Source organism: Marmota monax, unplaced genomic scaffold (genome assembly GCF_021218885.2).
Source record: "Marmota monax isolate L192 unplaced genomic scaffold, Marmota_monax_Labrador192_F-V1.1 WCK01_AAM20220418_F8-fsc00001, whole genome shotgun sequence".
Lineage (NCBI taxonomy): Eukaryota > Metazoa > Chordata > Mammalia > Rodentia > Sciuridae > Marmota > Marmota monax.
The window spans coordinates 21,170,590-21,198,048 of NW_026693777.1; the positions used below are offsets into that span (position 1 = coordinate 21,170,590).

Sequence of the window (27,459 nt, forward strand, 5' to 3'; positions counted from 1 at the left end):
TTTCCTGGCGCTCACCGGGCCGCCAGTCAGAGGGACGAGGACTACAAGTCTCGGCTGCCCAGGCGCGGCGAGCTCGGTCACGTGGCGGGGGGCAGATCGGGCGTGCGTGCCGCCGTTGATCCGGTGCTGCAGTGAGGAGGTGGTTCTCGCCCGTGTTGTGTGTGTGTGTGTGTGAGTGAGAGAGCGAGTGAGTGAGTGAGTGAGAGTGTGTGTGGGGGCATTCGGCTTGTTGTTGTCGGTGACTTCCCCCTCCCCTCCGCCCCTCCCCCTCCCCGTCGCCGCTGCAGTGGCCGCTCCCTGGGCCGTAGGAAATGAGCGATAACGATGACATCGAGGTGGAGAGCGACGTGAGTCCCGGGGCTTCTTCCTTCCCGTGCGGGTTGTCAGGCGGGGACAGCGGCCGGGGCTCCCAGCGGGGCGACGGCGGGAGGGGGCCGGGCTGCCGCCGCCTTCTTCCCCTTCCCCGGGGGCTGGGATCGCCTGCGTCGCGCTCCCGGCTCGCTCCCCTCCGGGCTCCTGGCCGGAGCGGCCTCCTGGGACTGGAGGTGGGGAGCAGACACGCGGTCTCCGGGACCCCCACCTCCTTCTGTGGAGAAGGGTTTTGCGGCCTCCCCCACTACCCCACCCCGCTCAGGATCCGGGGACAGGGATGCGGTGTGCCCGGGATCCCATTGTCCGGATCCTGGAGAAGGGGACGGCATTCAGGACCTGCCCCTTGGGTCTGCGACCCCCTCCTACCGTGACCTGCGGATTCTGGGGGTGAGGGCGGATGGTGAGGGGGTGGGGCAGTGCTCAGATGCCGGAGCTGGGTCCGAGGGAGGAGACAGTCTTCCGACCCCTCTGGCCCTGGTCGGATCCCGGAAGGAGGGGCTGCGCTCGGGACCCTCCTAACCTGCTACCGGATCCCGCTGGGGGGTTGGGGTGAGGGGGAAGAGAGGGAGGGAGGGGTGTCGGGCTGACTCCCCACCCGCCGCTTCCTCCGCCGCCGGCATTTTCTTTCTTATTATTGAATGCGAAGTGTAAAAATAACTTCTATATTTTCTATTTTTTTTCTCTCTTATTCCAGGAAGAGCAACCGAGGTTTCAATCTGCGGTACGTCTCCTACTCTCCATTTCATTTTCATTTCCGTGCAATTTTAGTCCTTTTTGGGGTCAGAGAGAGAAAGGGGTTGTTTTATTACTTTTCATGTTGTAGTAAACTCTCCTGTTAGCTGCTAAGGTGAGGTGGGGCCTTCTGGGGTTGGGGAGAGGGGTTTGCAAATTCCATGATTCTAGATTCTCAGGTGGTAAATTCTAGTGAGTTGTGTGAGAGGAGCTGTGTGCAAGGAAATGAATTGTTCTGTAGTTTTCAGGTGAGAGATCCAGCTACCACTATATAAGCAAGAAATGAAAAAATAAAGCATTCTGAAGAGAATGGTAGCATTGTTTCACGGCAAAGTGTCCAGAAGATTCATTTAAGAACAAGTAGGTTTTTAAACTCTGTTTGCATAGTTGTGTGAAGCTGAAGCCACATGCAGTAATCTCCTTTAACCAAAAGTCATGTGACTGCTCTAGACCCAAGGAATTTAGCACAGCATGGTATTCTTATGCAAAAATTGTAAATGTAGAGGAGCCTAAGGTCAAATGCTGAAAGTTCCTGTACAGCTTCTTGTGTTCTGACTTTATATTTGAGTTGAAGGAGAAATATAAAGAAAAACAAATGTTGAAATGGGGCATTGCAGAGACACCTTTGCAGAAGTGTGATGGATGTAACCATAGAGTGCTAAAATAATTTCTTAGGGTTTTGATATTAATGTTCTCAGTCGATGGGTTTTGTGGATTTATATAGATACTTATCTTATGTCTTTGGAGTCTGAGACAGTAATGTGGGTATAGATAGGAGGAAAAACAGACCCAGTAAAAAGAGAAAAAGGAGAAACAAGTATATCACAGTGTCTAATACTTGAAGTTGGGACCAGTAAGAGTTGGGGGGAGGTCAGGAATTCATCTGCCTGTGGGGACCAGGTAATGAGATTGTCAAGAATTAGATAGGAGGAGTGAGGACTGGGGTACTGGAAAGCATATGTCACTTCTAAAAAGGCAGCCACTACTCAAATCCAGTGGGTTGGTAAGTGGGAGTGAGGACTCAGTGTTGCCAAGATCTTTCTATTCTATTTTTAAAAGAAAAACTAGAAATCCAGATTTTGTTATTTTTCTGATTTTTATTCCTTTTTTTTTTTTTTTTTGCACCATGCTGTGGATTGAACCCAGAGCCCTGTTCAAGCTAGACAAACGCTGTACTGGAATTATATTCTCAGTCCCCGTTTTTCTTATGTTTAAAATGGTGTACGAAACAGCAGTTTCTCCAAACTGTTAAGAGTTTGCAGGATGCCACTTTCATAATATCTGATGGAAAAATTTAATAATCTCAGGGTAAAGGCAAGTTCTCTTAGTTGTACCTACTCTTCATTAGAGCGACCAAAAGGATTATGTAGGTTGTCAAAGAAGATAGGCATGAAGACAAATTTCATTTGTTCAGAGCTGATATTTCCATAAAAATCTGGTGAAGCAGTTGTTGTGAGGATAATAGTTAACTAAAAATAGTTTGTTTTATTTTTTGTTGAAATATTGTCACATCCTTAAATTTATAAATATATTTGAGTATATTTTAACATTGAATTGCCTTTTTTTTTTTTTCCAGTTACTATTATTTTATCCTTAATAATGTGTACTTGGAGTTTTGTGTTTGGGACTCACTCATTTAAAAAAAAAATTTTTTTTTTCATGTCCTCAGTTGTAATATCTGCCCCAGGGTTTGATCAGGGTTGGAGGGTAGGATTGGTAAGGCTTCCTTTGCAGAATCATTCATTGAATTGGGATTATATTGGCTTTCAAATGAGAAAAAAGTTTTCTTTGTGAAATTTTGGCTCACAGTTCTTGAAAGCTTTCTGCTTTTCAAAATATTCTTCCACATGAGTATTGATGTAAATTCATTTACTGAATAATTAAAAAGTTTCTATTCTCCTAGAATTCTAATCTCCTTGTTTTGTATAGATGTTTTTAGTTTGCTGGATGGGGCAAGGATTTTTTTTCCTTTGACTTTGAGAGATAGACGAGGGAAGTAGGTTTGACCCTTTGCTTTGTTTTGTTTTTTGGTGATAGGAATTGAGCCCAGTGGCTCAAGACCCTTTGTTTTTAATTTGACACACCTACTTGTTGACTTAAGTATTGTCTGGCACAAGGTAATCAAAATAGGATGGGAAAAAAAGCAGATGAGTTTTAGACAGTTTCACAGTATATCAAACTGTTGTGAATGGGTAGATTAAAAAAGGATTCCATTTTCCCCCTCTGATTAGATCTGTTTACTGTTTTGAAATTTGGTATAGATCATAAACATATGTTTTTTTAATTTTGGAGAAAACTTAAGTTTTGCCTTGGGAAAAAAACGTTCAGAAAAAGATGTAGACTATGAACAATCACTGAGGACAATAGTTGATCTTTTTAAAAGTTACTTGGAAAATGTTTTATTGGCCTGATAGAAAAAGAGACATTCATATTTTAAAATGTCACTACAATTTGTAGGCCTTACTATAGGAAATATGCAGGATACTCAGCACAAACAGAATTAGGAAGTGAGGCTAACTGTAACAGAAAGTGAAACTGATTTGACGAATGTTTTTGTTGCCTTAGTATAAACGCAAAATAGCTTCTCCAGTTACCAGTAAGCTTTTGTTAAAGGAAGTAACCCAGGACAATATTACTAAATTCAGTACATCACAGAATCCCATTGATGTTATGTTATTTTTATTATTTTTTTGAAAGGAAACTTTTACACTTAAAGATAAATTTTTGGAACAGGTATATTTTATATAAGAGGTTCCCTTTGCTTTATTTGGGAAATTTCTGTGGGAAAAGGTGGAAGCATATAAGAAATGTAGCATTAGTCTGTTGATCAGGAAACCAAGGCCTTTTCCAATGTATTGTAACTGAACGTGTTGCGTTTACAGTGTATCTGTTAGGGGTTTAAAAACAGATCTATGCAATTCTACTTCTGGACCTTTCTGGTGTGAAGTATTTTTAATAGCTCAGTGCTCTTTGTTTCTTGAGGAATTGTAGTATATTCAGAAGGGAATGAGTTTGGTCATTCCTCTGAGATCTCAGGAAGGTATTGTCTTCTCATAAGAAAGATGTTCTTATGTTTGAGTCTTTTTTCTTCTTCCTTGAGATGCCAATAGTGGTATAAGAGTTGACCAGTGAATCCAATTTGGTTTTCAATTAAAATTGTCTCACCAATTGTCTCCTTTTAAGTGGCTCTAATATAATGTTATCTTTGGATAATAGTGTTCCCCAGTTCTTTGAGGCACATTTGTTTTCACCAAACCTTGAAAACAAATATATTCATTAGACGACCGAAATATATAACTAGGTAGTAAACTTCAAGCAGGAGAGGTGTTGGGAAATTGCAATTAATGTCTTCATGTTAGGGACCTTAGTGAGTTCATATCATCCCAGTTGCCCATTATTTCATGTTGCAATTTTCATGTTGATTCAAATATATATTTTAAGTTGTTTTGAAATTCAGTTTTATTTATTCTGTTTCTTATCAGAAATAAAGAATAGATTTTTTTCCAGATGAGAATTTGGGACCTTTTCCTTTTTCAGTGTCCTAATTATTAAATAAGAATAGCTTGATTATAGTCATAAGCAGTGCTATCTTCCCTCTAAAATGAACTGAGATTCATATATATGTGTATATGTATGCATATAAACACACATGTACGTATACGTACTGGGCCTGAACCCAAGGGTTTTACCAGTCTTTTTAATTTTTATTTTAAGTTGTTGAGGCTCTCACTAAGTTGCTGAGGCTGGCCTTGAACTTATGATCCCCCTGCCTCAGTCTTCCAAGAGTCACTGGGATTACAGGTGTGCACCACAACTCTGGCTATATTCTTAAATTCCTTAAATGCAGTTAATGCTTACTGGGCAACACAGGTTCCCTATATTGCTGAGAATTTTCTATATTGGAATCTATATTTTCCATATTGGAATCCTTGTAAAAAGGACTAGGAGTAAGGTAACTTGCAAGAAATGGCATTATTCTTAGAACCTTGTTCATGCTTGAATAATGAAGCATTTATGTCCTCATGCTGGTTGCTTAGAATTGCGGACTGATGTCATGCCTCTAAAGAGGATGCATTTTCTGTGCAATAAGTTGAAAATTATTATTTCAATTTATTGAGAAAATTATTTCAATTTTGAAAGATTTCCCTCAATTCTGAACAGAACTCCTTGGCTTTGATAAACCTCCTGCCAGTTTTAACAATTCATTGGCCAATAAAATAATGTCTTTATTTAACACTTAAAATACATCTACTTGTTAGTATCAGGGATGGACACATTGTAGGTGAAGATTTTTATTCTGGCTACCAGTACAGAAGTTTAGTTTAGTGGAAATAAAAACTGAGAGGCTAAGTAAAATTTTGGCAGAGATGCCAAAGCTGGAAGCAATTTGGTGCTGTAGTTCCTGTTGAGCATCTGCGGGCCACTCTTTGGTATTGCTTAGCCCCTTAGTATTTGTTAGGCTGTCCTGAAGGAAAGGCTTTCTGGCAGAAACTAGCAGTCCATTGTGCTTGAAGAGCCAGCAGCATCCAGCCATTGCTCCTGGAGAATGTATTGGGGTGATATTTGGGGGCCTGCTGAATAACCCAAGAAGTCTTCTGTTACCTAACTCAAGTTGTACCTAATTAATTGGCAAGGGTACTTTCAGTACCACAGTTTTCAATATCATGCCGTCTTTCTTAGGACAGCAGGCAAGAAAGCTTGCTCATCTGAGCTGAGTCTAACTTGTTCAAGACACAATTGTTTGGTCTTTAAAAAGAAAAGAAAAATGCTTTTGAGTTTGTGGGAGGATCTCTGATGCCATACACTGAGAGTGTTCACCCATTTTCCTTCTCAACTCTGAAATCTTGTTCCTTTGGGAAGGGATTGCCAGTGAGGAAAGGTGGTTAACAAGCCAGTGATAAACTCTAGGTTTGGGCCCTCTGGATGTGGGGGTGGAATGGGGTAATCAGGCTGGATGGATTTGTGGTTTAGAAATATTTCCCAAAGAGAATTTTCAACCTCATGTTAGGTTTTTAGTTTTACATGTGCTCTTTTAAGCCACTGGTGATATAATTCAGAGTTGCCTGGAATTAGGCATGTTAGTTTTGCATGTTTTTTAACTTGCTCGTGCAAATGAGGCTTGAAGAAGAGAAAAAAATATATACTTGCCATTGTGTCAAGAGCTTTAAAATTGATTCTGGTTAGGCCTAGCTGCTCAGGGATGGACATGGCAGCAGGGATTGGTCTAAGGTTCCACTCATCTGCTAGTTAAATTGGGCTTGGAACCACCACAGAAATTCCATCCCCTACTTTGAGAACAACAGTCCCCAGCCCTGCTCTCTACCAGGCAGTGGACTGCTGCCTTTTCCTTGTTGAGCCAACTTCTCAAACTTGGCTGGCGCCCCAGATGAGAAGCCAAGATTTCTGCTGATGGTCCACAGCCAAGTTCACTTACAGTCCTCTAACCAAAAGACTTGTCCATTTGAGTCCTTTCAGGGCTCAGTGAATGGGAGGAGAGTAGTGCATTGTGGGGATGATTTCAATGTTAGGTTTTACCTCTCTCCATGCCTCTAGTGCAGGCTCAGTAAAACCAAGTCCAACTTGATTCTAGCTGTTTGTGATTTACAGTGCTCTCCCAGAAAGAAAACAGATGATTAGAATTTTATTTGTATCAACAGGAGGGATTGTGGGTAATTCTGCTGTCACTGCTTCTGTGCACAGCTCTTAAGCTGGGAGGAGGGCCAGGACTCAGGGTGATTTAGTTTTAGACTGAGTATCTTGGGCTGCTGCTGGAGACCAAAGCTGGGCGATTAATTTGCATGTAAATAGACCATCTTGGAGAGTACACAGCAAACACTGAAGAGGCAGATACTTGGCAAATGTCAGCCCTTCTAAGCACCTCAGGTATAGGCCCAGCCCAGTTTACCTTTGTATAGATGACTAGAGGGAACAAAAAGTTGGACAAAGACTGAGTACTTAAATATGTTTAATTCCTTCAAGGTATTTCATACTGCTGTTAGAAAATATCTATAATTTTCTTGCTTTAATGTTGTGTCATGATGCAGAGTACCTATCTCTGGACTGGGGATGTGGTTCAGTGGTAGAGCACTTGCCTAGCATGTGTAAGGCCTTGGATTCGATACCCAGCACCAAAATTAAAAAAAAAAAAATTACCAGAGCACCTCTGATTGAAGTCCTCTAGCCCCAGGTCATCTGGTGTTCTGAGTTTGATAATCCTCTTAGATTCCCCATGCTATTCTATACATCTCTGTGGTCCAGGAGGTACTCTCACTTTATAGTGAATTCTGACTTAAGATGGGACAGCTTTAGAAGTGCTTCTAGCTTCTGTCCTCGAAGAGTGGCATGCTCTGACGGACCATGACCATGAAGGGAGCCACATGTCCATTCAGTAGAGCTATTGGTGAGGTGTATGCTTAAGAGACCAGGAAGTAATTAATATGACCACAACTGTTCCTGGCCTCTCCTCTGGTTCGACTCAAATCTTTAGGATTAGATAATATGAGAATTGCAAATTCTTTCATCCTTGCAGCTCTAGTCTTTATAGTAGATTTTTGTCTATATATCTTGTCTAGTACAAAAATTCATTGGAGGCATTATTATTGTGCTAAGCCAAGTTATTTACTCTTGGTTTTTTTTTTTTTAATTCCTCGTCCTCTCTGAGTGGATTAAAGCCACCTCATTTTCCCATATGTAGACTTGCTGTGTAGGCTAGTTCCTTGCAACCTGGCATATTCAAGGTAAATCTCAGAGCATATTCTCCATAATTATCAGAGTGTAAGTGTGGTACAGTTCTTGCTTTGGATTAAGTTAAGCACTTGTGTTCCATTTGGAGGGGATGTCCTTTTAACAGTGACCTCACGGTGCTCAAGCTGAAGCTCCCTTCTAGTGCTCACCAGCACTATCTTTACTGGAATCCTTTGCTGTTCCTGATTCATTGGCTGTCTTCTTTGTGATTTTAAGGAGGAGCAGGACAGGTTAAAGACTTTGGTTTGAGTATTTCGAAAATGCCTAATTAGCCTGACCTGCCACAGTGCCTGAAGGAATTTATTCAGAGCTTGTGGGTGTCAGAAGGCCTGTCTTGTGAGAACTACATTTCTGGCTCAGCCTGTGTGAATGGAAGCCCTTGGAGGGATAGCACCTTGGATGTGCTTTAGGAAACGGGATTCCAAATGTGGTTGGCATCTCTATCAGCTCTGTTATTATGACCTTAGATTTTATGCAACTGGGTTTTTCTGGAGGTTTTAGTTTCTCTTGTATGATTTGATGAGAGGGTTAAACTAGTGCCTTTTAGCAACTGGAGATCCGGGCAGATCCTTCAGTGGTGGGTTTCACATGGAGAGGAGCACTGCACCAGTGACTCCACTTCTCCCTGGGGCACCCCCTCCGCCGGAATCTCTTACAATGGGGGGTAATCACATCTTTTGAAGGGACCCACTGGAGATTTCCCTAGTCTCCTCCCAGCCACCAACTGGTAGCTGTTGTGTCACATAAGTAAGTTGGGACACTGGTGTTGCAGGAGAGTCACACTTTGTCCCCATGAATAACTTTGATTTTACTTATGCATGAGCTGGATGCATCGAACTACTTTGGATGTTCCTGTCACAAGCCTTGCTCACCCCTTTCTCCCCCTTTAGCAGAGCCTAATTCTGGAGACTCCTAACTGCCCACTTGGACCAATCTTCCCAGTCCACTCACCAGAGACAGCGCTGACAGCATATACTTCCAGGCTGTACCCCACTCACCTTGTACCAAGCCAAAGGAGTGGTGTCCTAATGTTCTTTCTCCCATTCTTCTAGGCTGACAAACGGGCTCATCATAATGCACTGGAACGAAAACGCAGGGACCACATCAAAGACAGCTTTCACAGTTTGCGGGACTCAGTCCCGTCACTCCAAGGAGAGAAGGTGAGTTTATTGAGAAAGCCAGCTGGCCACCCCTAGCTTATAACTTGTGGAAGTTAGTAGGACACTCCTGTCTGTAAAGAAATACAGTAAGAGATATTCAGATGGCATGGTTTCTTTTCTTTTTTGACTCTTTGGCATATCCTCACACACCTTACTTACTCTAGTTTATCCTTAACAAAAAAAAAAAAAAATATATATATATATATATATCAGATAGAATGGAGCTGTTGTAGGAGTGGTTTTTCAAACTCAGTATTACATGTAATAAATTAATTCAGGAAATTATTATAACTATACATTCTAGCAAAGAGCTTAACCTATAGTTAGTTTGGGAACACACTAAAGTTCCAAGGTATTGAGTCCCCAGATCTCTGTGAGAATTTCTTTTGTAAGTTTCTACATCAATATCTAGTGTAAGAGAACATTTCCAGGCATGTCTGTGAATCCATCTGGGCATGGGTGACTTAGCAGCCCAGATAGCTTTTGTTTCCAAAGTGTGTAAAGAATGATTTAAGCTTTGGAACAAAAAACTTGAGTAAGATGTTCATAAGAAATAGAAGGAAAAAAATAGCCATTCTCTTTCCCCCAGCCCCACTGATGGCCTCCAGAAACTAGCATTTTTCCTAAAGGGTAGGAACCAGCTGTTTCTGCATTCAAAAAACAGAAGCTTTGAGCAAAAGTCTTAGGGTTTAGGTCACTCCTTGGAATTTGGAGGAAACGTCTGTTTGCATAGTTAACTCCATTCTTAATGCTAGTGTAGCTGCCTGGTTTCTGCAGCCTTTCAGTGGAATAAGTGGCAAATTGGGAAGAAGACCTATGGTTGTGCCTGCAGGGGGTAGGGGGTGTCTGTGATACAGTGTTTAAAGAAACAGCTATTTTGGGCTGGAGATGGAGCTCAGTTGTAGGGCACCTGCTTAGCAAGTGTAAGGTCCTGGGTTTGATCCCTAGCACCACAAAAGAAAAAGAAACATCTTTTGTTATGAACAGTCTTTGCTCTTGGGTGTACTTTGAGTAGCTCTCCTGATTAGCTCTGTGTTGGGGGTCCTGGGTTTGTTTGGTTAACTAATATTAAATTGGCAACCATTGAATCATTTTATACTATGGTAACATGTGTTTTATACTTTATCTAAGGTGTGGCTTTCATGCAGCTGAAGCGTGGGGTGGGTCTGACCTTTATGAAAAACACAAAGCAGGCCATGTGAATACCTAGTATTGCAAAACCAGAATTTGCCATGGGTTAAACCTACTTAGTATGGGCTTGATTTGATGGCCCCAAACAAAGGTACTTAACCTGGAGTAACAACATTCCTGGGTATAGCACTAAGTACCACAGGAAGTTTTTATGACTAGAGAGACTCACCCTTTTAGTCGAAGTACACACGTGCAAAAGCTTATCTCTTGTGCATGTCTCAGCTGTTGACAGTGCTTATTCTTTACCGTGTTACCAATTAATGTAGTTTCTGTGACCTACATGGACAAGAGCTGCCTTCTACATCTTGCTTGAAGTAGTGGTGTGAAATCAGTGCTTCCCAAGGGGTGGGCTGTGGACCACTCACATCAAAATCACTACCGAGTCAGCTTCCTGGAGGTAGACCTGGAAACCTGCTTTTATAACAAGCAGCCTAGTGATTCTCAGGCATTTTTAAGTTTGAAAAACACTTTGAAAGAAGCCAGAACTATACTTCTTCCTTATCTAACCCTATTTTACATTGCTAAAACATTCTTTCTTAAGTCCTTATAATCTCATTATCCTAAATCCTGTTTCCTTTCTTCAAGAAAGTTGAAGGTTTAGCCAGGCACAATGCTGCACACCTGTAATCCCAGCAATTTGGGAGGCTGAGGCAAGAGGATTGCACATTTGATGTCAAGCCTGGGTGACTTAGTGAGATCCTGTCTCAAAAAGGGCTGGGGATGTAGCTCAGTGGTAGAGCACCCCTGGCTTCAATCCCCACTACTGGGAGCAGGGTTGGCAGTTGATATTTGACTTAGGTAGCCTTAAAAACAGACTAGTTTGTCATTTGTTGTGCTCTTTGACTTATTTCTCACTCCATTCATCATATATTTATTGAGAATCAACTATATTCCAGCCAGTGTTCTAGATGCTGGGAATACAGCAGTGAACAAAACAGAAGTAAGCCTTATTCTGATAAGGAAATGATAGAAAATGAACGAATAATAATTATTGACAGATCAGAGCTATGAAGGAAAATTAAACCAGGAAGGAATTGTTGTGATTTTAATTTAGGCAAACAAGGAATGTCTCACTGGCAAGGTGGCATTTGAGTGAAGATTTGAAGGAAGTGAAGGAAAAAACTACATCCATCTAGTGATGAACCTTCCAGGCAGAGAGAGGGGGCCAGCCAGTGAAGTAGCAGCCCTGAGGCAGGAACCAGGGAACGTTCCTTGGCCAACTGAGGAAACTTAGAGGCCAGGAAGGCTAAAGGATTGAGTGAAAGGATGGTCGCAGGAGATCTTGTTAGCTCACACTTTTTATAAGTAAGAGAGGAGCAGTCTAGAGGAACCAGATTTGTTAATCAGCAGAGCCCCAATTTGAGAATTTACTAGATGCCATTCTAATTTCAGAATCCTCTTGTCTTGTGTGCTCTTCACTTTGGCTGAACCCAGCCCATTCCGGTATGATGAGCATGACCTTCATTGTTCTCTTAGTCTGTCAGCAGTTTCACAGGTGCAGTGAGTCTAACGGAACTGGTCTCTCAGACTTGACTTCTCACTAAATGTTGTAATTTAAAAAAAAAAAAAAAAAATGTGGTATTTGAACCAAAGGAAATTGACTAACTTTTTATTGGGATTGCAGCAATTAAGGTTGTGACATTAATGTAAATAGTTATGAAATGATTATTTTACTCTGTGAGTTTTGGGGTGCTTAGCTCAGTTGTTTTTGTTTTTGTTTTTTTGTACTCAGGGTTAAAGTTAGGTGCTCTACCACTGAGCTACATTCCCAGCCCTTTGTATTTTGAGACAGGGTCCCAGTTGTTTTTGTTTGTTTATTTGTCCAGGCTGGCCTTGAGCTTGCCATCCTGCCTCAGCCTCCCAAATTGCTGGATGACAGGGGTGTGCCACCATGCCCTCCTTAGCTCAGATTCTTGAAGTTTGGAAAGCTTTGATTTGGGCTTTTCATGTTCTGGTCTCTCTTGATTTGAGCATCTCCAAATGACTTTTTAGTTACCATTTGGATTGTCATCTATCATATACATTCTAAGCCTTTTTTTGTTGTTGTTGTTAATAGAGAAGTTTGGATTGCATTGGATTCTAACCAAAAATAGAGGATACAAAAAGGAGGCAGATATAGTGGCAGAAAACTGTAATTCCAGCAACTCAGGAGGCTGAGGCAGGAAGATCAAAAGTTTTGAGACTTGGGGCTGAAGATGTGGCTCAAGTGGTAGCTCACTCGCCTGGCATGTGTGAGGCACTGGGTTTGATCCTCAGTACCACATAAAAAAAATAAAGATGTTATGTCCACCTAAAACTAAAAAATATTTTTTAAAAAAGTATTTTAAAAAAAGTTTTGAGACTAGCTTCAGTAACTTAGCAAATCTCTGCCTCAAAATTTTATAAAAGCACCAAGGATGTAACTTAAGGGTAAAGTGTCGCTGGGTTTTGTGTCCAGTACCACACATGCACACAAAAGAAGAAAAATTTAAAAAAAAGAATGAACTTCAAATGTGAGACCCAAACTGCATTTATCCTTTGCTAAAATATCCTATGTTTCTGTTATAAAATGAAGATTATGAAGAACATTCACCTTTTGCTTAAGTAAAAAATCAGTGAGGGGCTGGGGTTGTGACTCAGAGGAAGAGCTCTCGCCTAGCATGTGTGAGGCACTGGGTTTGATCCTCAGCACCTCATAAAAATAAAGGTATTGTGTCGACCTACAACTAAAAAAATCAGTGAGACTGGGGATATAGCTCAGTTGGTAGAGCACTCACCTAGGCTTTCTCCCCACGATTGTGGAAAAAAATTATTAACTATCATCTGTATTACAATGTAAAATTAAATCCACAGACAGTTCTGTGAGGTATTATATCATCACCCAACAATCCCTACTCCTGCTTCTCCTGCCAGTGTTGCTATCAGAGGTGAGGAAACAGCTCAAGATCCCCATCCCAATCTGTAGTTGGACAAGGACTAGAATTTGGAACTGTCTAATTTCATCTTTCTGCCACACTGTAGGGTTACAATTTAAGGATATATTTTTAAAGATCTTGTTTAAATCTTGTCATTATTTTGGGACTTCTCTCCAGCAAGAGACATTAATCTTGGCAGTGTGTCATGCCATGGCTGTTACAGAAATATTGCTCTGAGGTGACATTTGTAGATAACACTGAAATGCAGGCTTGAGAGTCATTGCAAGTTTGAATTATTTCAAAGTCCACATTATTGCACTCAGCACCACCACCCCCACCATAGATCATTACAGTTGGCAATTTATTTGGGTTTTGCCATCAATTCCAGGGTTAACAACTGGACCCTTGAGCTCTTGTTTTGAGTCATTGGGTCTCTTAAATTTTTTCAGTTGGACATGGAGCTCACCAGGAAAGATGGGATGGAATTAGCCAGTCAGGCTGTGAGGGTTGATCTTAGACTGTGGCACCATCTTTAGAGAGATGGTACTTTTCTTGAATGGAAATTATTCTTTGTTTTAGGGTCCTTAGTTGGGTATTAGGGAATGTTATGTAGTGGTTTACTGACACTGAGCTCACCATGTTTGTGCAGAGGCAAGATCTTGGTGGACAGCCTGTCAGGTTGCCTTTACATGGGAGTATAATTCTGTTCTCTGCACCATGAGTTAGCTCCAGAACCTGAGCCAAAACGATTCAGTCATGACTCCATTGCTATTTATAGCTCTATAGCAGTTTATAGTAGTTTCTCATTTATAAGTCTCTTACTAAATGCCTGTGTGTTGCTGTCTCAGGCAGTTGTGCTTGCATTTCTCCCTCCTGGTGAGAGCTATGAAGAAAAGAGATAACATAACCTCAAATGAAAATAAAAACATTTTTCTAGCAGCATTCAGTTTGGAATTTCTGGAGTTTGGTGAAACTGAGGCACCACCCATTAGCTCCCATCACAGGTTGTGGCACATAGTAGGTTCTCAGTCTATAGTTATAGAGAGAGCCGGAGAAAACAGCAGCTTGCTCAGTCCTTTAAAGAAAATAACAACAACCAACACTGTGTGCTCAGCTGTGTGACTGAGATCTTGTGAGTGCTATAGGGGCTCAAAGGCCTAATAGAGGGTGTCTACTTTTGAGGGTCTTGCTCCCTTGCTGAGAAAGAGAATTTTACCTAACAATTACCAATGATAAACATCAACTAGGAAGTTTAAAAGACTGAGTGATTCTGTTTCCTTCCTTTTAAAATCTGATTTTCTTCACAGGTAGATGTTAAAACCAAATAGTCCTTATGACAAGAATGTGATGATTCTTTTTTGGGAGGAAGGCAGGGGGGCTAAGATTGAACCCAAGACTTTGTGCATGCTAGGAAAGCACTCTACCACTTAGCTACAGATCTAGCCCTTTTTATTTTTCTTATATGAGAATGGGATCTTGCTAAATGCCCAGGTGGCCTTGAACTTTGTGATCCTCCTGCCGTAGTCTACTGATTAGCTGGGATTACAGACAGATTCCTCCATGCCTGGTTTAAATTCTTGAGGCCAAAGACTTTCTCCCACTTAACCCAGTGTGGGATTATTTGTTTTGTTTGCTGTCTTATAGTCCTGGTGATTGAACGTAGGGCCTCTCATGTACCAAGCAAGCTTTTCACCTCTGAGCTATCTCCAGTTTTGTGGGTTTTTTTTTTTTTTTTTTTTTTTTTGTATTTTTAGATAGGGTCTTGCCAAGTTGCTGAGGCTGGTCTTAAGCTTGAGATCCTGCCTCAGCCTCCCAAGTAGCTGGGATTATAAGCATGTGCTACCATGTCCAGCCTGGTGTAATTTATGTAGATTTGTGTGATTATTTGATGACTGTCTACCCACATTGCATCATAGGAAGTACATTAAGGCAGGGAATATATCTCCTTTTGGTCATTTTCTTAGCTTAATGACTGTCATAGAACAGGGAGCACAATGAGTTCTATTAAACTGGGGGGAGGAAGCTCCCTATCTATTCTGGCCACACGATTTTGGGAGATGGCTCCTTCCAGTGGATGCCTTTAAGGCAGGCAGTTCATTCAGCAACACTTGTGTGTATATCATATCTAGGCTGCTAGAATGGATGTCTTTTAAATAACATGTAAACCATAATCCTACCCGTTTCACGTATTATTCATGAAGATTGTTATCTGACCAGACTCCAAGTTAGCATCTCCTTAAATTTTCTACTGCATAAATTGTGCCCATAGTTGCTCATAGCTTCATAAAGCTCCAGGTTCAACCATTGTAACTGTATTCATTTAATCCTTTTTTTTCTTTTTTTGTGGTGCTGGAGATTGAACCTGGGGCCTTGTGCATACGAGGCAAGCACTCTACTAACTGAGCTATATCCCAGCTCATTCATTTAATTCTTTTTTTTTTTTTTTTTTTTTTTTTAAGAGAATTTTTTTTTTTTTTAATATTTTTTAGTTTTCGGACACAACATCTTTGTATGTGGTGCTGAGGATCGAACTTGGCCCGCACGCATGCCAGGCAAGCGCACTACTGCTTGAGCCACACCCCCGGCCCTTCATTTAATTCTTTAAAAATTGAATTTGTGTCTTGCTGCAGATCTCCAAGAGCCTTTCATTGCCTGTTCAAGAGAGGACAGCATTATGTTCTCTGAGGCACCAACTTGCCTGCCTGCTTCTCCTCCTTCCTTCCATTATTCTCCAGTTATTGTGGACAGTGTCCACCTTCTCTGTTTGCCCAGGAATGTCATTCTCTGCTTCTCTGAGGTCTTTCCTCCAAGTCCAACTCCATCTAGCCTTGTGGCCCACATGATGTCTGGGTCTCATGTTGAAGAGACTTACTCAGAGGCCTCCCTGTCCAGGCACTTTATCCTGCCAGCCTCTCCCTCCCTGCCCTTAGAACTATGGCCCTTTAACTCCAGTGGCCCTTTATGGGCGTCTTGTGTCTTCTTATTTCTGTGGTTATCTTATCACCTAACTAAATGTGATGCTCTGGAGAGCAGAAACCTCTTTAATCACTCCAGGAATCTCTGCAGAGCAAAGTGCACAGAGGTCTGACTCCCCTGAGGAGGACTAGAGAGCAAGGAGATACTACCTGCCATTTTTTGCATTTGATATTTGGAAGGATGGGGATTGATTACTAGGCCTTCTTTTTAGCATTTCTTTTCTGTTTTTTCCCCGTGATGAAATTGAAAACCTTCTGAAAAATGGGAAGAAGGAAAAAAACTTTCTTCATCTACCACAAGTGCAACCTTTCCTTTGACATAAGGTCCTATGACAATATGACAATCACTGCTTGGTAGAATTTTTTTTCTTTCTTTTTTTTTAATGGTGCTGGGGATCAAACCCAGGGCTTTGTGCATGTGAGACGAGCACTCTATCAACTGAGCTATATCCCCAGCCCCAGCTAGAAATTTACTGAGTAACAAATACTTTTTAAGTAATTTAAATGCAGTTAAACTTTCTAAAAGACATGCTAGAAAAGTGTAAATGAAACTTATTTTAGTATATTTTATTTGACCCTAATATTTAAAAATAAGTACAACTTTAACACGTATAATCATTAGAGATAATTTATACTATTTTATTGCACTAAGTTTTTTGTTTTGTTTTTGCTGTACTGTCAGTTGAATCCAGAATCTGATGCATGTTAGGCAAGTGCTCTACCACTGAGCTACATTCCTAACCCCTTATAAATTTTGAGACAGGGTCAGGTCTTGCTAAAGTTGCCTAGACTGGCCTCAAGCCTCGAACTTGTGATGTTCCTGCCTCAGCCTCCCAAGGAACTGGGGTGACAAGTGTATACCACCACCACACCTGTCTTAAAAAATCTTGTGTGCATTATGTATTTCTGGCACATCTCAATTTAGAATAGTCACATTTCAAATATTTCTTAGCCAGGTAGCTAGTATGTATCTTTGGGTAGTGCAATTTTAAGATACATTCTTTCCAACTTCAATATAAAATTGGGCACTGCCTTAAAGTGGATATCAAAGAAACATGCTTCCCCCCCCCAAAAAAAAAAAAGACTAATTAATATTAAGTCCATGAAATTATTAATGGCATCTAAGAAGCATGGAAATACACTATTAATTCCTGTACTCCTTTCTGGTCTCTTTATATGCACACTTTAAAAAAAAATTTTTTTTTCCTTTAGTTGTCAATGGACCTCTATTTATTTATATGCAGTGCTGAGAATCAAACCCAGAGCCTTACACATACTAGGCAAGCACTCTACCACTGAGCCACCACCCCAGCCCTGGTATGCCTACTTTCCATGGATTAAATTGTTAGAAAACTTTTGCTTTTAAATAATAGCATGCTTTTTTCCCCAGATGATGCAGCATTCATATTTAGTCATTAGGCATGTGCCTAATGTTGGTTAATTTGGGGTTGTGTCCAGTTTTAAAATTTTATAAATACTGTGGTGATGAGAACATTCTGGTGAATGGCCATTTTCACAGACTAGAGTCCCAGCATGGGTATGAGCATCTGGTTTTTGCTGTGTGTTGGCAAGATGGTTTCAGGAGGTTTGTTTTCATGTCTTCGTTTCTTCTTTCATTTCTTATTTTTTCAAACAAATTCTAAAGACAGTAGTATTCTGAGACTCCCAATTTCACCATCATTGGAATTTTTTTAAGAGGATGACTAATATAGTAGTAATATGTAATAATATAGTAATATAGTAGTAATATAGTATTTTGTTTATTACCTGTGAGAGTGAATGCTCTTTATTTACTTTCTGTTTCCTTTTTGGGAAATTATGCTTCACAGCCAAAGTTTGATGGAAAAGTGCCACACCTTGGTTTCAAGCCATCAAAAGCATGAGAAAAAAAGAATGTTTTGTGTTAACTTTTAAACAAATATCTGACTCCTGGCTTTAATTAAGCCCCATGCAGGGCATGATAGCACTGCCTTTTCCTGATGATCAACAAATAGTCCTGCAGCTGGTCCAGCAGAGGTCCTAGAAGCAGGGTGCCTTCAAGAGACCTCACAACCAGATTGGAGTTCAAAGCCAGCCTCAGCAACTCAGTGAGACTGTCTCTAAATAACATGCAAAAACAACAACAGCAACGATGTCACAGCCGTTCAGCCTTCCTCGTTGGCATTGGCCATTTTTTAATTAACTAGTTTATTGGACACCCAAATATTATGCAGGTTTGTTAATTTTTATTTTCAAAAGATTAAAAAAAAAAAGATTTTTCTCTCAAAAGGTGGCTTATTCAAATGGAAATATATACCAGCTATCCCTAGCCCTTAATGCATGTAAAAGTTTGTATAGTTTTCACAGTAAATGGCTTTATTTTCCTTAAAATACCTAGTTCAAAATAAAGCAAGTAAATTGGTGCATCAGACCAACTTACAGTAGTTCTTTTTATTCCTTCTGATGTGGCAGTTTGCTTCTTGGGAGAAGAAGATAGCTGAAGCATCCACCCAGCGTAATATGTTTTGTTGTTGTTGTTTGTTATTTTTTAATTTTTTAACTACACGACAGCAATGGAAAGCATTACAATTCTTATTACACATATAGGGCACAATTTTTTATATCTTTGTATATAAAGTATGTTCACGCCAATTTATGCCATGTGATCTGTTTTTGATATGAATGGGGAAAGGACCATTGTTTCTCAGGTCAGCGCTGGGACCTCGGGAGGGCAGTCGTGTTCCTAATGTTAATGATCTAGTACTACTGCTCTCTGCCTACCTGCTTTCTAGAACAACTTGGCTTTTCCCACAATCCAAGTTACTGTAATAAGATTCACAGTACCAGAAATGTGTGAAACGACTGAGAACCACTGCTTTAAAAAGGACCTTGGACCTTGGACCTGATCCTAAGCATCAGTGACAATGGCTTCTAGAATCAGGGTCTTATAAGGTTCTAATTAGAGCCATGGTGGTGGCTCAGTGGTAGAGCACTTGTCTGGCATGCATAACACACTGGGTTTGATCTCTGGTACCACATAAAAATAAATAAAATAAAAGGATTGTGTACATCTACAACTAAAAAAAAATTTTCTTTAAAAAAAGAAAAGGTTCTAATCTTTTGGGGTCCCATCCTTTTGTGAAATATGTAAGTTGATTCTTGCCATGATTTGAGGAGTGCGTGGTATCTGTTGGAAGCAGAATTCTGTGAAAGTGGTACCTCTGGAGGGTAGGCTGACCTTCCTCTTTGTGTACATGCTGCCTAGCAGACAACTGTAGCATGAACAGTAGAAGGGACAGAGATCTGCAGGGCCTTGCTGCCACACCCAGGGTCTTCTCCTTCATCCATTTTGTTTTTACCTTCTGGGCTGCCAAGAGACAAGGAAGCCAGCAGCACTGTGGGGAGCTGGCACGTCCTCCTACTGGGCCAGGTTCACTTAGTCCTCTCAGGCTATCTTGCATCTTGGGCTTTTCCTGTTTGTTTCTTTTCTTTGGGAGCCTATTTGGTTCTTACTATCTTAAAAAGGAAAAAAGAAAAACAGTCTTCCTTTAGTGTCACTATTTTTATAAGCTGCTATTTTTCACTTCTTTTTTTGTTTTTTTCAGCCAAATCTTAAAGATAAGCTTCACTTTCAGCTCACTCCTGCACCTGGGTGGACAGTTTACAGTTGGGCTTCAACTCTCACTCCTGCTAGGAAACCACCTTCACTAGGGTTTTCATTGACATCCCTGTAAGCAAATGAGTGACTCGTTTGAGGTCCTTTTCCTCCTCATTCTCCTGTGACAACACTGTTCCTGCAATTCTGTTGATCTTTTTTAAAGTGGATTTACATCTGCCTCTGTTTTCAAAATGTGGGTATCTGGAGGCCTGGGTTCAAATTCTGATTCTACTTCCTATTAGTTACACATATGAAACATTGGTTAAGTTACCAACTCTGTGCCTCAGTTTCCCTTTTTATAAAGTGGTAGAAATAATATACAAAGGTTGTGTGAGGATGCCTGGCACTTAATAAGTGCTTGGTAAGAGTTATCTGCTGCCATTATTATTGTCTTCATCATTACTTCTGTTGCTGTATGCAGGCGTAGATTTGGAACAAGATCTGACAGAGTTGCCTGGCATCCTTTGTGTGGCTTCCAGTAAGAGAGAGGCCTGACTCACATTGCTGTATAGGAGGCCCAGCTACCTATTGTCTAAATGGTAGACGTGGCTGTGTCTAAACTATTCAGGAGAGCCATTTCTGCTCAGAAAGGTAGAACCAGAAGTTAGTTCCCTCTCATTGCAAAAACTAGAAGGGAAAAAAGATCATGCTGTCCTCACTCACTACCCAAAGGCATCGTGTTGACTTGCCAGGTCCTGTCTGGTCAGCATACTCACGTGAATGTTGTCAGTTGACTAAAGTGACTGAGAGGCTTCTCAGGAAACAGAAACTAAAAACTCAGGGCTGTTCCATAGTCCATGCCATAAATCCCAGGGTTTCTTGGTGACTTCATGTTTACTATGTACCTATTATAAACTCATAAAGGCAAGGAAGAGCCTGCTCACATCTTGGTGCTATGGCTTGTCACATGATTTTGTGTGATTTGGAAAAGTGTGAGCGGAGGGGATTTTAGGTGAATCTAGCATTTTTTAACTTCAGCCCCCCGGATTAGATGCAAAATGGGGGACATTTTGTATTTTGTGATTTTTATGAGACTAACATGCTGCCTGCTGCACTAAGAAGGTGCTGGCTGTTTTGTGCTTCTAAATTTTTTTGTTGGATCTCAGTTCTTTCTGAGTATCCTAGGAAAGATAAAATAAGATTAATTCTGAATTATTCTTTTAGGGGTTAAGGGCACCCTGAATGAGACCCAGAGCAAGCACTTCTGTTTTAAGAAGGAGGTGGAAGAAGGGCTGAGTTTAAACCCAGATACTTCCAAGACACTGTGTTTTGACCACTTAGGAATTTTAATCTTGTTCACAAAACTGTCCTGAGGTGGAAACTGCCATCATCATGGATATTTTTCCTTATTCTGGCTTATTAAGCTGGGTTCACCATTCACTTTTTACTTCTTTGTACTAATTTCCTGGTTTCATGTATAAATATCTGAGGGTGCAACTGGGAATACAGACTGCTACTCAGTAGACGTCATCACTTATATTTGCCAGTGCGCTCTCATTTTAAAAATCATGTTTTTTTCCCCCTGGTCCCAGATGCACATGGGTGTTAAGAGATAATGTTGTCTTCTGGGAACTGTTAGTTGAGAAAATAGCTTTGAAATAGGCAAATTTAACCAGGCATGATGGTGCAATCCTGTCCCAACTACTTGGAAGGTTGAGGCAAGAGAATCACAAATTTGAGTCTAGCTATAGCAATTTAGCAAGACCCTATCTTAAAATAAAAAGAAGAAAAAGAAAAGGGCCAGAAATGTGGCTCAGTGATAGAGTGCCTGGGTTTGTTCAATTCCTCATGCTGGGGAAAAAAAATTTTAATTTTTCATTTTAAGTGTCTTGCTAAGTTGCTTAGGGTCTCAGCCTCCCAAGCCACTAGGATTACAGGCATGAATCACATCCCCTTCCCCCCAAGAAATTTTTGTTTTTAAGAGAGATTGGGGTATAGATATGCATAGCAATATCATTAGTGATGGAGAGGGAAGAATTTGCAGGGCCAGGTGGGATCTTGTAGGAATTCTGTTTGGATCAGGAATAGCCATAGAGAAGAATGTTTCTACAGGTACAGAGCTCAGTAGTGACAGTGTAGAGCTTGTCTCTGCCTCTTGAATCCCCAAACTGCCATCACTCATACCCTCTTACTCAAGTTTTAGTTCCATCTTTAGTATCCAAGAGGCAGAGTATTTTAATTAGTGCCTCCTAATTATTGCCCTTTTCCCCCTCTATTTTTTCACTTAATAACTAGGCCCTAGTATGGCCCCTTTGCAGATACAGTATCTGAAGTGTCTGTTGTTATGTCCTCTCATTCTTTCTACATAAGCTAACCATTCAGCTAAGGAGACAGATCTGGCTTCTCCCTTACCCCCTGCCCTTGACTGTGCTACTCTCCCTGCTTAGCACCACCTTTTCCCACAAATCCAATGTTGGTCTAACAAAGTGTAAAGTGTTCACTATTTCACCTGGGAATGTGTGTGTGAGAGAGAAATGTAGCACCGAGACAAGACCCTGGCACACAGTAGGGAATCACCCCTGCCAGAAGCCACCTTTCCCATGGCCTTTGTAATCTGTACTAGTCAGGTTACACTTGTCAGCACTGCATGTGATTTGTCTGTGTGTAGATAATACCTCCTCAGCTAGATAGTAAGTAAGCTTCTGGGCAAAGAAGCCATGACTAATACATTTTGTTTCCCCATAGTGTCTGCCTAGTACCTTGCACATAATTCATATCAGATAAAAATGATTGATTGAATCCAAATGATTTCCTCTTGAGGAAATTGCCTTAAGGACACTGTAAGAGGAAAGCCTAGAAATTCTGGTACTTTCAAGGACTGGCAAATAAACTGAGGCTTTGCATACCACTCTTGATACCCACTTCATTGTGACGTGTATAATTTGAGATTGTTAGGATTCAAAACAAGTAAATTTAGTTTGTTAGCCTGAGAGTGGAGGTTTTCTTTTCTTTTCCCCACGGCTGTATTCTGGTTGTTTGGGACCACTGGTTTGTAATACAGACTTGTGGAGAACTGCCTTCCTGTAATAAGAAGCTTTCCTGCTGCTCAGAAACCTCTATGGCATGAATGATATATCTCAGCTACTAGTCCACCCTGCCTTGGGCTTCTCTTGGCTTTGTTCCATTCTACCAGTTTGACTGTTGGTTGCCTGGTCATAAGTAACTCTGGCTGTGTTTGCAGTTAAGAGAAAATCCCCCAGACACAGTGACCTGACATCTATTTTATTGGTTATTAGCATGTTCCTCTGATAGGGCAGTGCCATCCGTGGCTCTTATTAGAGATGTGGTTGCTTTCTGAAGTGGCTCAATCTCGTGCCCTTCCTGTGTTGACATCAGGCACTAACAGTTTTCATGCAAGTCTCTTCAGCCAGGAAGGCTCAGTGACCCAACAGTGGTGTTCACTTAGAACTAGTTAACAATGGTTTGAGGATTTGACTGAGGTCTAAGACCTTGGTGCAAACCACTGTAGCTACTCTTACCCCTAGCCAGCTCCAGCCAAGATCTTGCTCTTTTCATTCTGGACCACTGACCAGACCTTAGCAGAGTATGAGTGATTCAAGCTCTCATTTAAGTAGGATTTTGATGTTTTCAGACAAAGCTAAGCTGAAGACTTTAATGCAACCGTAAGAACCAGAGGGGATGGGAGGAGTGAGGGTTCAGGAGTCAGACACCCCCAGCTCTGAGCTCAGACTCCATTGCTGTCTAACTGGTGGTTTGGAATAAGCCAGTGTACTCCTCTGAGCCTTGGGTTCCTGGCAGAGCTCCTTCTGAGACTGTGCTTGTGAGGTAAGCTCTGAAGCACTGGAAACTTTGGCACGAAGAAGGCCTTAAGTATCCATCACTCTTTCCTCGGCCTTTTCCCACCTTGCCCTCCTGTTTTCAGTTCCCCATGCTGGGCCGTGGAAGGTCATGGGTCCCTCACTACCCAGACTCGGTCTTTATTTTGTCCCCTGTGCTTTTTCTCATATTGCAACAGGCATCCCGGGCCCAAATCCTAGACAAAGCCACAGAGTATATCCAGTATATGCGAAGGAAAAACCACACGCACCAGCAAGATATCGATGACCTCAAGCGGCAGAATGCTCTTCTGGAGCAGCAAGGTGAGCGGCTGAGCTTGTGGGGCATCTGGCCCTGCTGTGCTCCAGCCAGGTTGGGGCTTTCACACCTGGGCCTGCAGAGTCAGCCAGTCCCAGAGCGTGCCTCAGAAGCAGTCTCGGCTTTGTAGTTGAGTGTTAGAGGAAGGACCTGAGCCGGCAGTGAGGAGACAGTGGAGCTAGGGAGTTGGACATTGGAGGCTGTATCTTTTCTGGCCTGATCTCTCCCTTTCTCGGGACTCAGGTGCTCCGTCTGCAATAGGGACCACACCTGGCATTAGGTGTCTGATAAGAGCTTTGAGGTCCTTGGAATGGAATGTGCTTTGTAAGTACCAGAGACTCCAGGTGTTCAGGGACAGTGAGCCTTCCCCATTGTCAATGGTAGTCCAATCAGGGCAGCCTACGGGCCAGGCCCCTGCTATTCTCAAATGCTCACACCCGCCTTTTCCTACAACCACAGGGGAAAGCCAGAGCTGATCAAGTTCTTTGTTCCTGGGGAATTCACTTCTCTTCCTCCCTCATGGAAGATGCAAGTAAAAGGAAATGCAAGTAACCACCTGGGTTAGAACACCGCAAATAAAATAAATAAATAAAACGAATGGGTTTTATTCAAGCTGAGCTGAACCAAGGGATGGGCAGCGGGTGGCATCAGTGGGTTGGTTAAGGGGCCGAGCAACCTGCATGTAGGGGCTATCTGTCAAAAGGCCCAGGTATTTTGTGTGTATCGGTGACTTGCTTCCAAGTGTCCAGCTTGTCATTCCAAGTGGATCTTGTACATGAGAGCTAAACCAAAACTTTTCTTTGGCCAATACATCTTACATCATCTTTTCCTGCTATTGTGTGGCCTTCACACCCTTGTGGAGCCTGGCATTGCTGGGCTGGCTTCTTCTTTGTCATTGCACCGCTGAATCCCACGGGGAGCTCATGCTGTGGTCTCTAGGCTGGGCTTCCATGGCAGGACGGTGACATCACAAGCCTTCTCTTCAGGGTTGGGTCAGGTGGCAGAGTAACTGGCCATATCTGCCAGGAACCCAGGTCCAGCTGGGAAAAGAGGGAAGGGAAATGAAGTGTGTGTGTGGAACAGCCACTCGAAGGGAGTTCTTCTGTCTGAGCCACCCTGAGCCTGGGCTGGCCAGCACACAAGCCCTTAGGAAGAACAGGCTGGACCCTGAGTCTGAGACTTGGTTGCTCCCTGAGTCTGCAGAAGTTGGTAATGTGCTCCCTCGGTTGCCTTTTAGTCCGTGCACTGGAGAAGGCGAGGTCGAGTGCCCAACTGCAGACCAACTACCCCTCCTCAGACAACAGCCTCTACACCAACGCCAAGGGCAGCACCATCTCTGCCTTCGATGGGGGCTCTGACTCCAGCTCAGAGTCAGAGCCTGAAGAGCCCCAAAGCAGGAAGAAACTCCGGATGGAGGCCAGCTAAGCCACACAGGGCAGGCCAGCAATAAAAACTGTCTGTCTCCTCCGTCGTCTCATCCTCCTCTCAGTTCATCATTAGAACCCTCAGAACCATTTAAAAGACTCTTTCTTTTTCTTTTTTTTTTTTTTTTTTTTAATTTTTATTTTTACGTAGAAGCTCTTGGACAACAGCTCTCGTTCTCCTTCCCTATTTCCACTATTTTTTTTTTTTTTAAATGTATTCCCTTCAGGGATTCCCTGTCCCCACCAGACGTTTTTAAACCAAAACACCCCAACTTGGCAGCTTTTTCTGTGGAGGAGAGACGGCCGGCCGGACCTCTGAGCACATGGTGTCCTGCCCACCCCACCAGCTCCTCCAGCCCTGCGGGGCACGTGCCTGGAGGACGCCTGCCCTGCCGGGCCTCTCCTCCCGGTCCCCCTCGCCTTTTGTTTGATAGACTTTGTGAATCTGTGAACTGCTCTACTTTGAGAAGATGACCAGTTTGGAGTAATCAGAATTATCCCCTCTCCTTCATAAGGATTTTTTTTCCTAAAAAGTTATTTATCACTCGTTGAAAGACCAGACCTTGAAGAAGTTTGTGGTATAAAAGGAAAGTGGGGACAGATTTGCAGAGTTCTTGGCACGTTTCACTCCCGCTTCTCTCAGCCAGCTGTTTAAGCCTACAGTGCCAGCCTTACGGAGGGCCGAGTGACACTTGTGGTATGTATGGGAGATGGCAGCAGTGAAGCGGCAGCCACCAGAGAGTGGTAGGGGGTGGTTATTTGGGGGTGGGACAGGGAGGGATCATTGGGTGGGGTAGAGGTTTTGTATTGAGGGCCAGTGATGATGTTTTGATATTTATTTCCTGCTACTGAAATTTGAATCTGAGTGAATTGTCCCTATTTCTGATGATGTCGGTTATTGCAAAGCGACAGATTCATAAAGTAATGATCAACTCTTCCTTTCTTTTCGTGTGTATTTCTAAGAAATAGAGCCAACTGATTTTGTAATATAAATTCCAAGAGCAATTTACCTGGTACTAAACCCGCACCCCAGTGCGGCCCCTTTCCCCACCCTCACCCCACTTCCTCCTGTTCCGGAACCTCTCTCCATTGTGTGATCCAGCCATGGTTCTGGCTGTGGTCAACAGATCCCAGTGAAGGGTTTTGTGTGTTTAGGCCTCATTTCTTTGTCTTTTTCCCACTCTGTTCCTGGCATTTGCTGATCTCTGGTGTATACTCTGTAGTCTCAGTCTGTGTTTGATTCCATTCCATGGAAATAAAAAGTATGTTGTACATACTGCCGATGAATTGTCTTGCAAGTTAAGGCTTCCCCCTTTACTATAAGACTATAAATAAAAACTTATTTTATCCTTTTTGGTGGTGTTGTCTTCTTGCTGCTGCAAAGGCCAAAACGGTTGCAGGAAGAATGTACTAGAAGATGTTGGGCCTGTGTGGAAGACTGAACAAGGAGCCGAGGTCTCTCACTGGGACTTGCAGAACTAGGAGTGCCATAGTTAGAGCTGGTCCCCCTTTGTGTGGAGGGTTCATTGAGCCTGTGAGAGTGAATAAATGGGCGTTGGTAATTCTTCATCGGAAAGAGATTTAGGGTTCCCACAGAGGCAGTTATCTGTGGCAACTTTTCTAGACCCATTTCTGACTGATCTTTTTGTTAATGACCTTGGGAGATTTGGTGGCCTGGAGCTGTGGTTTGGGTTCTCTTTGATAGTGCCCAGAGGTCGCTGGTTTTCATCAGAACCGTTTAGTTTCTAGAGAGTTCCAGTTATGAAGAGGAGGCAGCAGGACTGTCAAGAAGTGGAAGTTAAGGAGACTGTAATAGCATCAAGGTACCTCAGGCTGTGGACCCCATGTCAGCCTGGATTAGTTTAGACTTGGAAGGAAATGGATTTGTGGCTAGAATACAGCTTTGGTTTTTCTGTCTGGCTGACAGGAAACTGCTATTTCTAGATTGAGGGAGAAAGTGAAGTTCAGTAAAAAGGTCTTGGATTTATAATGGTAGAATGCCGAAGCTTCAATCCATTGGATCTTAGATCCATAGTATTTCTTTTTGGACAGTGGGAGTTGATGGATGGGTCATGTTTCTACAGGAGGCTGAATTAAAACTCTCCGCCCTACCCTGATTATATTAAGCAGAGATGCTGGGTCAAATCTATCAAAGACACTCCTTTCCAAGACACAGCAGAGACTGGAATGAGAAAAAATGGGACCGAGATGTCAGGTGATTTTACAGGCCCTTCG

General features: G+C 42.2%; 1 protein-coding gene across 5 annotated transcripts; it reads left to right on the plus strand.

Moving 5' to 3' along the window:
* The first annotated feature begins 101 nt into the window (after nt 1–101).
* On the plus strand, nt 102–26,576 carry Max (MYC associated factor X). 5 transcript variants are annotated; one of them, XR_009228360.1, is made up of 6 exons: nt 102–347; nt 1,067–1,093; nt 8,901–9,008; nt 23,682–23,805; nt 24,260–24,360; nt 25,038–25,179. XR_009228360.1 is itself a non-coding variant. In XM_046461103.2 (5 exons), exons 1-5 carry the CDS (start codon nt 312–314, stop codon nt 25,223–25,225), a joined length of 483 nt encoding a protein of 160 aa, XP_046317059.1. In that variant the 5' UTR covers nt 113–311; the 3' UTR covers nt 25,226–26,576. The 5 variants fall into 5 exon arrangements, 3 of the variants coding, with proteins under 3 accessions (XP_046317059.1, XP_046317061.1, XP_046317062.1); XR_009228359.1 differs by having other exon boundaries at nt 24,260–24,344; XM_046461103.2 differs by lacking the exon at nt 24,260–24,360 and having other exon boundaries at nt 113–347; nt 25,038–26,576.
* Nucleotides 26,577–27,459: the final 883 nt, after the last annotated feature.

Excerpts from the sequence above, each read along its gene's own strand:
- Max (XM_046461103.2), top strand. The coding sequence starts at position 312 with ATGAGCGATAACGATGACATCGAGGTGGAGAGCGAC. Across the intron at positions 1,094-8,900 it reads AACCGAGGTTTCAATCTGCG|GCTGACAAACGGGCTCATCA; the intron begins GTACGTCTCCTA and ends CCATTCTTCTAG. Across the intron at positions 23,806-25,037 it reads TGCTCTTCTGGAGCAGCAAG|TCCGTGCACTGGAGAAGGCG; the intron begins GTGAGCGGCTGA and ends GTTGCCTTTTAG.